The sequence below is a fragment of the Scyliorhinus canicula genome, chromosome 13 (assembly GCF_902713615.1).
Source record: "Scyliorhinus canicula chromosome 13, sScyCan1.1, whole genome shotgun sequence".
Taxonomy (NCBI): Eukaryota; Metazoa; Chordata; class Chondrichthyes; order Carcharhiniformes; family Scyliorhinidae; genus Scyliorhinus; species Scyliorhinus canicula.
The window spans coordinates 137,163,700-137,176,370 of NC_052158.1; the positions used below are offsets into that span (position 1 = coordinate 137,163,700).

General features: G+C 40.2%; 1 protein-coding gene across 1 annotated transcript in view; it reads left to right on the forward strand.

Moving 5' to 3' along the window:
- trip12 (thyroid hormone receptor interactor 12) overlaps positions 1-12,671 on the forward strand; it is a 196,322-nt gene that overhangs the window by 137,820 nt on the left and 45,831 nt on the right. The window contains 5 exon segments of the mRNA XM_038817547.1: positions 2,522-2,663; positions 5,235-5,426; positions 7,884-8,038; positions 8,719-8,876; positions 11,791-11,864. Coding sequence (XP_038673475.1) covers positions 2,522-2,663; positions 5,235-5,426; positions 7,884-8,038; positions 8,719-8,876; positions 11,791-11,864 — 721 coding nt within the window.

Sequence of the window (12,671 nt, forward strand, 5' to 3'; positions counted from 1 at the left end):
TAAAACGGGTACAATTTTAATGGAGCTGCATGAGCACGAAGTTCTGGGGTTGTATGTGCACAAATCATTGAAGCTGACGAGGTAGGCTGAGAATGCAGTAAATTAGCACATGGAATCTTGAGCTTGATAGATAGGGATTTAGTACAAAAGCTAGGAAATTATGATAAACCTGTATAAACACTGTTTTGGTCTCAACTCGCGCATTGTATCCATGTGAAAGCATTAGAAAGGGTGCAAAAATATTTATACAAATGGTTTTTGGGTGAGATTTCAGGTTTGTGGGTAGAATGGAGAATCTTGGACTGTTGTCCTTGAAGAAGAGAAGGTTGAGGAGAGATTTGAAAGAGATGTTTCAAAGCATGAGTGGTCTGGATAGAGTAGATGGGGTGAAACGTGCCATTGTGGGTAAGAGTGGGAAGCCAGAGGAGACTGATTTAAAATGACTGACAAAAGAACGAAAGATGACCAGAGGGAAAACACATTTTTATATAGCGATGCACTGCCTGTGTGATGGAGATAGATTCAATTGTAGTTGGATCATTATTTGCAGCAAAAAAAATCAGAAAGGCTCTGAGGAAGGAGGTGGGGAAGTGGGACTAGGTGAATTGCTCTTGCAGAGACCCGGCATGGACACAACAGGGCCACATGGCTGCCTCCTGTAATATAACTAATCTGTGATTCCCTTGAAGACTTCTCAGTTGCTGATAAACGTTTTGCTCTGCTGCCCAGATTGTGTGTGTGTGTGTGTGTGTGTGTGTATGTTCACCTAAATCAATGACTGTTTAAGTGTTGAGTTAGTTATGATCTCCATTGCTGTAATCCCTATAGAGATCGATAATCTTTAAAGATTTCCCTGTAACCGACTAAAATCACACTGAACAATTTCATGTTTTAAAACTTCTTTTGTAATGAGCATGCTATAAGCAGCATTGACTGAACATTACTTAGTAGACAACTAATACAGTAAACTATTGTCATGTGAGTACCTTTAAGAAATGGGTGTTTATCAGATGGCTGAAGTGATGTCAGAGTGGGTGGAGCTGGGCTCTGTCTGCTTTTACTTTCGCTTTGGGCTGGCTGCTACAGGGTGTGTTTTAGTTTTGTTTTGAGAGGTGGATAGTTGCAGTCACAGCAAGAAGGCGCATTAGGATCTCCGCAATCTTAAAAACTGTCTCCAGATCCTTTGGTGATTTAAAAATTATACTTGTTTCTGTAGAGAAGTTAAACCTGCTGTCTTTCTGTAAAAAGGTTTTTTTTGTCTTACGGATATTGCAAGGAAAGATTAAGCGTTACTTAATAGAGTACTGTATTCTGAGGGATTTAGTGGTGTTGATAGTTGTTAAGGTGCTTACTGTGGGTTTATAAAGTGTTAACTGGTTTCATAAATAAACATTGTTTTAATTTAAAAGTACTTTAACTCTCTGTTGCACTACACCTGTATGGTTGGCCTGTGTGCTCCCCATAACTACAATCTATTCAAAGTTGTGGGTCAGATGAACTCCATGATACACTTTGGGGTTCTCTAAACCCTGGCCCATTACACTATAGAAAAGATATCCTCCCTTAATTTAACAGGGCTGAAAATCCCATGCCTCATTTAAACGCTACACAGCACACTCTACAGAATTGTAAGCTTCAGCTTTTGTCAGGCTGGTTTCTGCCCATTTCTTTGACTCAATGTCCAGAGTGTGTCAAAAGTCCTTTCCTTCAGTCTTATGGAATCCCCAAACTAACTTACAGCAGACAGGTCCGTCCCATCAACAACTCTTCCCGTCATGTTGGGGCAAATCTTCCAGTGTCCTTGGGTCCCATTTCTTCAAACAACGAATTAACTCCTGTCTGAATCCTGCCTGGTGGCTAGCAGAGAACATTGACAGCAGCTGCTGGTTCACTGCCTTTCTCAGATTCTGCCTCTATCCAGGCTCTCTGACATTTGCTGTCCACGTCTGAATGCTTCCCCATAGCAAGGCCAACCGCTCCTTCCTGTGTCCAGATGTCAAAGCTCTCACTTTAATTTCAATAAAACTTGTCCTGGTTCCCATGGCAACTAGTTTATGCACTTATCCCTGGGCCGAACAAGTAGGAGGTTACATGGCTCTCTTCACTACTCCGTTTTATCTTGAACTAAATTTAAAATATAACTGTCTTATAAAACCTTGAACTCTTAGCGTGCTGAAACTAGCTGGTTATTCTGAACCAGCTAGTTTTTGTAGTCACTTGGATATATACAGATGGCCAGTTTTTCATTTCTCTGACCGAAAGGAGTGTGAGACTGTTGTTCTTTCAGTGCTCTCTTTGCAGTTGCATCTCGAGTACATTGTCCGGGAAATAAAAGGAAGGGCATGGATCAAAATGTAAAAGCTGCAAAAGATTTACCTGTAGCAATGTAGAAATATCACGGATTTGTACATAAAAATGCTGAAAAATGTCATTTACATGCACTAACATGGAGCGTACTACTATAGTGCATTAGGACATTTTGGTCTGTTGACACTAGATTGTGAAAAAACTTTTCTTGCAGAGAGAAGATAAAAGTGTGGATAAAGGAGCAAGCCCATAAATTTGTTGATCGTTACTTCACCTCCGAGAATGTGGATACAAGCAATCCAGCACTGAATGTACTTCAGAGACTTTGCTCTGCCACGGAACAACTCAGTTTGCAGGTCTGGTCTGAAGCCTTTGAAAAGCAATGTAAATGGTTATTTTGGATCATTGGTGCAACTTGAAATAGTTTTAGTGACTGTCCTACAGTATAATTCTTGGATTCCTGTATTGAGTACCACGGGTTATAATAGGAACTGGAATAGGCAACTCAGCCCCTCTAGCCTGTCCCACCTTTCAATGAGATCATGGCTGATCTGTAACCTAATTATATTTACACATATAATGTTTACATAACAAATCATCCAATCCAGTTGATCATAAGAGTCATAAAATTTGCAGTGCAGAAGGAGGCCATTTGGCCCATCGAGTCGGCACTGGCCCTTGGAAAGAGCACCCCACTTAAGCCCACACCTCCACCCTATCCCCGTAACCCAGTAACCCCACCTACCTTTTTTGGACAGCAAGGCAATTTAGCATGGCCAATCGCCTAGCCTGCAGATCTTTGGACTATGGAGGGGAAACCAGAGCACCCGGAGGGAACCCACGCAGACACTTTTAAGATAAATAAATTTATTTTGAGTACCCAATTCATTTTTCCCAATTGAGGGGCAATTTAGACTGGCCAATCCACATACCCTGCACATCTTTGGGTTGTGGGGGCGAAACCCACGCAGACACGGGGAGAATGTGCAAACTCTGCACAGACAGTAGCCCAGGCCAGGAATCGAACCTGGGACCCTGGAGCTGTGAAGCAACAGTGCTAATCACTGTACTACACTACCGTGCCACCCTCCTGTGCCCAGCTGCCTCCCAGCATACTTCATGCCTTAATGGAAGGTGATCAGACATTCAGACACTTGTTCAGCACCATGTTCTCTTGAATTAGGAGTAATGTGCACTCAATTTTTCTGCATCAATATAATTTATTAATATAACTAATCATTCGCCTAAAAGAGTTGGGAAATTCCCATGTAGATAAATTGCTGTAGAAAACCAGTCACCTTTAACTTGGTGAAAGAAATTGTGTTAATTATCTGTCACCTCCAGATATCCCAACCCCTTCCAGGCAGTAATTACTTTTTAAATCAACTGTTATAACAAGGGACCGTCAATACAATAGCAATGAACTAAATTCTGTCATCCATTTTAATGTTATTATTTGAGGGTTACAATCTGTTGAGGGTATTGGAACAACTCTACTCTCGAAATAGTGCCATGGCATCTTTTGCGTTGCCTGAGAAAACTGCTGGGGCATCAATTTAACGTCTCATCCTGAAGGCAACACCTCTGACACTACAGCAATCCCTCAGCTCTACATTAGCAAACCAATATGTATGAGCTAAAGCAATTGTATTTTACTTGCATAGAATTAACCTTGAATTCGCCAAACATGCAATCATTTCAGACCAACCAGGTATTTTATCTTACAAGTGAGCAGTCGACTCAATTGCAAGTCCCCTCTCTGTTCCATCCCAATTATTTTACCTTGCCCCCTTAAATGTTGGGGTGTTTACATCTTTGCATCTCTTTTTAAGAAAGGTAAACTTCAGACATATTTTCTAAATTGGCCTTGTCCTTCTAAGTGTGGGAAACGGAGTCCATAATAATATTTAAATGGTAAACGGTCTTATGACGCAGTGGGTAGCATTCCTGCCTCTTGTCAGAAGGTCTGTTTTTGGGTCCCATCCCAGGACTTGATTGCCAAGGAGATTGCATTCATAACACCGCCAAACAGGTTGGTTTCTCAATCGACAAATCCATTGCATGCCAATAGTAGAAGTGGGAGAAATTCCAGATCAGCCATGTGTTTGAATCACTATCCAGACTGCAGCATGTATGTTGCTACAGCAATTCTGTGTGAGTGATCTGCAACACCAGTGCGTGACTATCTGGAGTAAGGAAAATATAAACTAATCATGGGAATGGGACTAAGTGCGAAGATGTTTAATCAAACTGATGCAGGTGCAAAGTGCTGAAGGACGTGTGCTGAAAGAATTCTGATAATCTGTCCTGGACTTTGTAATTTTGGTTCAAGTGAAGGTGGTCACATCTATATACCTTCCATCTTTATTGCAATTCACCTAATACCCAAAATTTTGAGCATCTTCATTTAGTAATGTTCAGCTATGCGCTGTCGTCTTTATATTTCTCCTCTCCATGTAATACAACATGACACACTGGGAGTAATCCTGAGATTACCACCCTTGATGTCTTGCTCTTGAACTGTAATATGGCCTACCCTATTAGCTACCTCTCTTGAACAACTCCTTGACTTTTAATGCTCCAATGACATACAGTGCATATTATACAGTTTAGTGCCATTAGTCAGCTTTCAAGCCAAATTTGAAGCACTGATTGTCTTTTAAAATGGAAGAGTTGCATAAGGCTCACTTTAGTTTTGGTGTAAGCAGAGCCTCAGAATAGCAGACCTCTAAGAATATAAAATGGAAAGCTAAAAAGTTACTTTAAGCACTTGAATGGAAAACAGCCAGCCATTTCAAGTTGCATACCAATTATGTGCAAATAATTCTATAAAATGTGTACAGTAATTTTAATTGCATGGCATTATTTAAGCAGCATTGTTTCGAGTGTTGCAACTTTGTATGCAAACACATATGTTTTTTCCGAAGGTGGATGGTGGGATTGAGTGCCTTTTAGATATCCGCTCAATAGTCTCCGAGTCTGATGTGTCCTCCTTCGAAATCCAGCACAGTGGCTTTGTAAAACAGTTGCTGCTCTATTTGACTTCAAGAAGTGATAAAGACCTTGTGAATCGACATGTCAGGTTGAGGAGGTTTCTTCATGTTTTCTATGGTTGTCCAGTGAGTAGTAACTTCTGATTTATTTGCTAGTTTATTCCTATTAATTATTTGCAATATTGCAAGTGGTGCACAACAGCTGTTTGGCTTAACTCTCATCTTAAAATTATGGTATGCTAGACAGCATTTCCCTTCATTCATTAGTTTGCCATAATATATTATTTTACTGAATCAAGAGGAATGTATTTAAGCAGTCAGTAGTTGCAAATAAATTCCAACGTTCTTGGGGAAAATCTTAGTGAAAATAGCACCAACTAGTGCTTCAGTGTTTTCATTACAAACGAGCATTTTATCACATCCAAAGTGATGTCTCAAATCTGAAGTGATGGGGGCACGGTACCATAAAAAGCTGCAACGCTTCAGGGTGCTCCATCACCATTTCAGGGCAACCAAGGATAGACAGTAAAAATGGCCTCACCAGCATCACCCATGGGGTTAGTGAAGGAGAATGCAAACAGGATCTACTTAATCTGTACAATGAATTGATACTTCATCGGTTTGTTGTTTTTGCACATTGCAAGATTGATCTGCCCCTTTAAAGTTGAGCTATAATAATTTAAATATCAGTTACTGACACATGGATCCATGTAAATAAGTGTACAGTTGAACAAACCATATCTGTATTTGGGTTAGGTGGATTGGCCATGATCAATGCCGTGGAGGCAGCACGGTTGCACAGTGGTTAGCACTCTGGCTTCACAGCACCAGGGTCTCGGGTTCGATTCCCAGCTAGTTCACTCTGTGCGGAGTCTGCACGTTCTCCCCGTGTCTGCATGGATTCTTCCGGGTGCTCCGGTTTCCTCCCACAAGTCTTGATAGACGTGCTGTTAGGAAATTTGGACATTCTGAATTCTCCCTCCGTGTACCCTAACAGGTGCCGGAATGTGGCGACTGAGCGCTTTTCCCAGTAACTTCATTGCAATGTAAGCCTACTTGTGGCAATAAAGATTATTGCTATTATTATTACTATTATTATAGGAATAGGTCGGGGGAATGGGGCTGAGTTAAGGTGTCTTTTGGAGGTACTAACTCGATGGGCCGAGTGGTCTCCTGCATTGTAGGGGTTCTATGGATATAGATTCTATGGAACTGCCTGTCTTTTGAAGACTTAATCCATAGCTTGTTTCCTTCTATTTCTTCCCCCTCGCCTATAAAAGTTATTTAAAATGCAAGGTAAGTCTGGTCATTTGTTGTTGAGGGAAATTTGCTGAGTGTCAGCTTTTAAAACATAGAATCCTGCCTCTTCAAACTCCTTCCTACTGATGGGGGCACATACCAGCAGCGTACAGCTAGAGGTGAGGGAAGTAAGGCATCAAAAACAAATCCCACCAAAGCTCTAATGCAGACTCAGCTCCAGGACCAAATCACGGTGCAAGTGCTCCGAAGGAAAGTAAATTTCTTAATATCATGGCACTTGGTAAACCTTCCTTGTGCTGATTCAACTGTAACTCTACCTTTATTGGTTTCTGGGTGTAATCACTGCTCAGGGAGAATGTTTTTTTTTTGTTAGCTTTGGCTGCCGATGGGATTTGCTCATCCGGAGTATTTGATTTCTGTTAAATGATCAGCTTTGACTGAAGGCAGAATTCTTTTGGCTAAAAGACTTGTGACAAACTTTTAAAAATTGCTGTATTTGCATACTCTATCTTTTTAGTTATGTAGGTACATTGCCATGGTATATTTGGTTTGCGCGCCAAAACTTTTTTGCCTCCACAGGTAAGCACGGTAGCATGGTGGTTAGCATAAATGTTTCACAGCTCCAGGGTCCCAGGTTCGATTCCCGGCTGGGTCACTGTCTGTGCGGAGTCTGCACGTCCTCCCCCTGTGTGCGTGGGTTTCCTCCGGGTGCTCCGGTTTCCTCCCACAGTCCAAAGATGTGCAGGTTAGGTGGATTGGCCATGCTAAATTGCCCGTAGTGTCCTAAAAAGTAAGGTTAAGGGGGGGTTGTTGGGTTACGGGTATAGGGTGGATACGTGGGTTTGAGTAGGGTGATCATTGCTCGGCACAACATCAAGGGCCGAAGGGCCTGTTCTGTGCTGTACTGTTCTATGTTCTAGGTAACTGAGGATAATTAATGTTTATAGACCAAGATGCGCAACTGAATCTAATAAATACTGTTAAGCTTATTTACAATTTAGCACATTTATAGAACGTGTTATAACTTGTTCTATTAAGGTGAAAGATTCCGGTCCTTAACTAGACAACTATTAATTGTATTTTTCAACTGCCTCATTCAAAATATTCTGCCTCACAAATTTTGCATGTTGGTCATGCCATTGGTTTACCATGTCTTATTTTAGCTCCCCCATGTAACTTATTTTTAAACATCTGGGCAATTAAAAATTACAGTGGGTAACTGAACAAGGAATATTGGACATACCATTAGATAGGAAGGTTTGAGAGAGATTTTTAAAAATTGAGAATTGTCATGGATTTTCATGTACTTAAAATCTAACCTAGCAGCCCCTAGGAGAGGAACCACTTGGTCGACTAGAACCTCTAGGCAATGGGCCTTTGCTTGCACTGGTGCACAAAATGAACAACTGTCTGAGCCAGATGGAGCAATTTCCAGTGAAGGTGCATGATTTTCCGAGTGGAAATGGAACCGGCAGCAGGTATTAATTTATGCATTAATTTTACTTTACTGTATGACAATATTGCAATTTAAAGAAGGGGGGGGGTAGTTAATCTTCAAATTTTGGGCATAATGTTTGGGAAGGGAAGTTTCCTTGTGGAATCATGAGCACTCCCAGTACTCTTGGTCCACAGGGAACTAACTTCCTTTCAGCCTACCTGCCCTGGTACGAGGTTAGCCTTGTGAGGTGGCTTCAACCTCTGTATGCAAACCTTGGAATTAAATTGCAGCAAGTCCTTAATTAATGGCATGAGTCCCTTTGCATCTGCTCAATTGAGCAAATTAAAATTGTAACATGTGGAAAGGCAGTGGGATTGGAGTGGCCAAATTGCTGTAACCATTTTAACTGCTCGCCCAGCTGACTTTGTTTTTTGCCCATGTAAAAATTAGCCCTTTGGGAAGGTTCCAACTGGATACCAATTTGTGGGATAATCTATTGGACTCTGTAATAGGGTTGAACAAAATATTACATTTTGAAAGTGTTCTGCTAGGTTTATGTACAGAGGCCAATTGTTTTTCATAATTGAAAGATGGTTTTGATTGCCTCTCCATTGTTTGTACAATGCTGATTGATTTGAAAATTTCTGTATAATGAATACCTATGAGAAACCTTTTTTTCTTACGTTTCTCTTTATAACATAACTTTCCTTCATTCAACAGAGGATCGCAGGCCCTGAAATTCTTCAACACACACCAGTTAAAATGCCAGCTGCAGAGACATCCAGACAGTACCAATGTCAAGCAATGGAAGGGTGGTCCTGTGAAGATCGATCCATTGGCTTTAGTACAGGCTATTGAGCGCTATCTTGTCGTCAGAGGTGGTGGCTGCTTTATTTCTGTGTTAAGCAGTAAAATTTTATTTTCTTATCCTTTGTCTTGTGCTGCAGGCAATTTTGTTCAATATTGATAATTTAATGTGGTGGGGTAAAAACCCATTTTGAGGTTAGATGACGTTTGGCAAAAAAAAGCGCCACTGAATATTCACAATTAATTAATTAATTAATTTTAGTAACAATCACATTTTTAGCTGCAAAAACTAACTTTTTATACACAGTATAGCCTGGCTAATGTATGAGTTTTTGATGTCTTAATATTATGTTGTGATTTCAAATGCCAACTATCGATGAAAGCTACATCAGAATTGAGAAGATGTTGAACTGGCTACTTTAAGCTGTAATGCCTCAGTCATAAAGGCATGAAGGTCATGAATCCACAATTTAGAAGTATTTTGAATTCTTAGTGGTTTGTTCTTGTTGATTCTTTTGGCTTGTTAAAAATCTAAGTACAGGGCATAAAACCCTATCACGGGTGAAGGACAAGCCCCCAAATTGCTCTTTGGTCACTATTAATGCTTCTTTGTAACTAGACAATAGTAATTGGGTAAATTGAGCTAGTTTGACCCTGTATTCCCAGTAGCAGCTGGATTCTTTTTTCAACGTCGCACTAGCTGATATTGAGATCTGTAAATGGAATTTCAAACACGCAGCTACCAAACTGTAGACCATGTCCTGGCCGATGACTCTGCACTCCAAATTTGGTGTTATAAGGTACCACAAGTCTTTACTAAAGAGAAGAAGAATATTAAACAAGTGAATCCTGGCTACAAGCAAGATCAGCAATGTTATGATGGATAAAAAGAAATGGTGGGGGAAGTTGGTGTTTCTAAATGAGAGCAATGCCTGACTGGATACATCCTAGATCTGGTAGGAGATGAGGGGGGAAATTGCCAGCATCTTTGAAATTATACATTAGCACTTGTGTCTGGATGTGTGCCAGAGGACTGAGGAGAGACCAAAGTCATGCCTGTTTTGTTTTAAAGAGATGGAGAAAATCTGATTAATTACGATCAATTATGGAGCTGTACTAGTGTTTTGTTTAAGTCCCCTCAATTTAACCATTAAATTGCAATTTACATTGATACAGATAATACTTAGAAGTAGCCAGAAAGAATTTAAAATGGGACAATTCTGTTTGACAAACCTCTGGCGGATGGGGAAAGTGTGGTGGATGCAATTGCGTGGACTTTGCGAAGTGTTTCATAAAAATTCGACTACTCAGGTTAAGGAGTATGGAATTGCAGGAGAGGGTGAATACTGAACTCGCTTATAAAAATTAGAAGAAAAAATATAAAGGGCAACCTTTCAGGTTGGGCCACTTCGCCGAATATTTAGATACAAGTCTCAAGCGGGTAGTATCAAATGTTTGATATTAAAATAATATCTATAAATCCTTTAACAAGCCAAAGGAAGCTGCAAAAGGATATTGATAAGATAGGAAAATGGACTAAAATGCCAGATGTATTTCCGTGTTATTAATTGTGAGTTGATGCATTTTGGTTAAAAGAATAGTAGTAATAATCTGAATGAAAGTAGGCTGTGCTGTGCAAAAGGAGGATTTTGATGGTACAGGTTCACAAGGCATGCAAGATGGCATCTTGGCTTTAGGTCATAACAAGAAAGGTTAATGGCTTCTAGATTTTACCACTAAGTACAGAAGCGAAAAGCCAAGCTGATAAAACCTAAATAAAACCCCACAATCACTGTGTATGGGATTCCAAGTTATAGGAAGACTATTGAGGGATTAGAGATGCCAAAATACAAATCCATTCGGCTGCAGCCTGGTGTGAGGAAATATAGTTGTTTCCGATCTACTGGGTGATTACACGTGCACCTGTGGATAGAAGCGCACATGGTTGCAATAATTGAAGGGTCTGGAATGAATGGCTGCAGATACAAGATTCCTTAAGAAATTTGGAACAGTGAGCAAATTAAACCTGTTTTTCCCACTGTTTTTAGGCTGTGAAATTCCATTAGTTATTGAGACCAAAAGTGTCAACATCCAAGAATAGATTGGATTGGTAGATAAACAGACATGATTGAGGCCATTTGCTCATGTGGAGGCTGAATAACAGCAAACTATGGAGAGTCGAGAGTTTTCCTAGAATGATACCAAAGCACTACATTATTGGTGTGACCACTTTGCTGGTGGAATCCCAAACACACACAGTTTTGGAGCAAGTCAGGCCTCCTCTGCCTGGTTTGGTCACATGTCAGTGCATGTTGTAACTTGTATGTATAAATATTTTATATACATATATTAAGCATTACTTTGACTATGAAATAAGCAGTTCTGAGGTTTGGCATTCTGTCCTGTCTGTTTTGTAATTTCCAATCCCCCGCCAGCAGTGATTGCCAAGGAGCTTTTCTAAGACACCATAGACGATTTGGTGCCATTTGCTTCAACTTTGACTGAAGTCAAATGTTCAGATTAATTTATTGTGACTCCTGTGTTAAGTCCTTTCCAAAAATTCACTCATGATGAACAGAGTTGCCTCTTTCTTGGTGAAACACTTCTTTTCTTTTGAAATGTTTTTTCCCCTTCAGATGTTTTGTTTCCGTGCATCACCCCTGTCCAAAAGGTTGGTGGATAGCTGCTCATATATTAGTTCTGCAGTCAGCTGCTTTTGAGGTTGATGAGCAGTGTTGTTTCCTTGTCTGTGGGTTGAACTTGATACTTCCATACAATTGAACAGCCAAGCGTAGGAACTTTAAATTGAGAACTTGGATATAAGCCTACATCCCACCAGTTTGCAGTTGGGCCATTGCACTGCAATTCATGGTCAACCTTAATATTTGTTGCTTTGATATAATTAGTTTTGTAACCTCTAGCCTGTGGTTGTCTAAGGTCTGAAAATCTGGGGCTCATGTTGACATTAAGTTTCTGTAATTCAAGGCTATGGAAGAATACGTGAGGAAGATGAGGATAGTGATGATGATGGCTCAGATGATGAAATTGATGAGTCATTGGTAAGTCTGTTTCTTACGCTCATAGTTTGAAAGTAAGTGTTTGTTCATGCTGTCATCAGGGTTGAGAACCATAAAGGCAAAGCTAAAAGATAATTCTTCTCTTATTTGATTAATTGACTTATTTGATTAAGTTACGAGCAGTTGTTAACTTGCTTTGTAAGTAACAAAACTGGTGCCTCAGATAATGTTGAGATTTGAATTATATAATAGCTCATGTTCAATATGATGTGTACAATCTTGTTCACAATTTAAATCGAACTTGAGGCTTTCCTTTTTATTATGGAATGAGGAAGTGTATGAGCAAAGGTGTAGGAAAAAAATCTAGTGTTAATGCAGCCCCCGTTCGGTGTATCCATTATATTACTTGGGAAATGTTGCACACATGCCTGATTTGTGAAAGTAAGATCGCAAATCGTCGTGTAACATTGGGGTCACATTCCTCCAAAGTACAACTTCACGTGAAACAACTTCAGAATCAGATTTTCCCAATAAAACTAATTTTTAAAGAAGCTGTAGTTAGATTCTGTAGGACCTTTCATCAAAGACAAAAATGATACCCTGTAAGCTGAAATACTTTACATTTGTAAATTTTCCATTGGAAAATAACTTCTATATTTGAATTAAAAGAAATATGCTAACTTTCTGCAAGCCTCCTGCTCACTGCTGATCCTGCTCATCTAACCACCTCGCTACACATCCTGCTCCATGACTCTCTTCCCGTCCCTCAAGCTCATGGCCACTCCTGTCCCTTCACCCTCTGTTTCTGCGGACCCTTTCTCTTGCCAACCTCATCTCCCCATCCCCCTC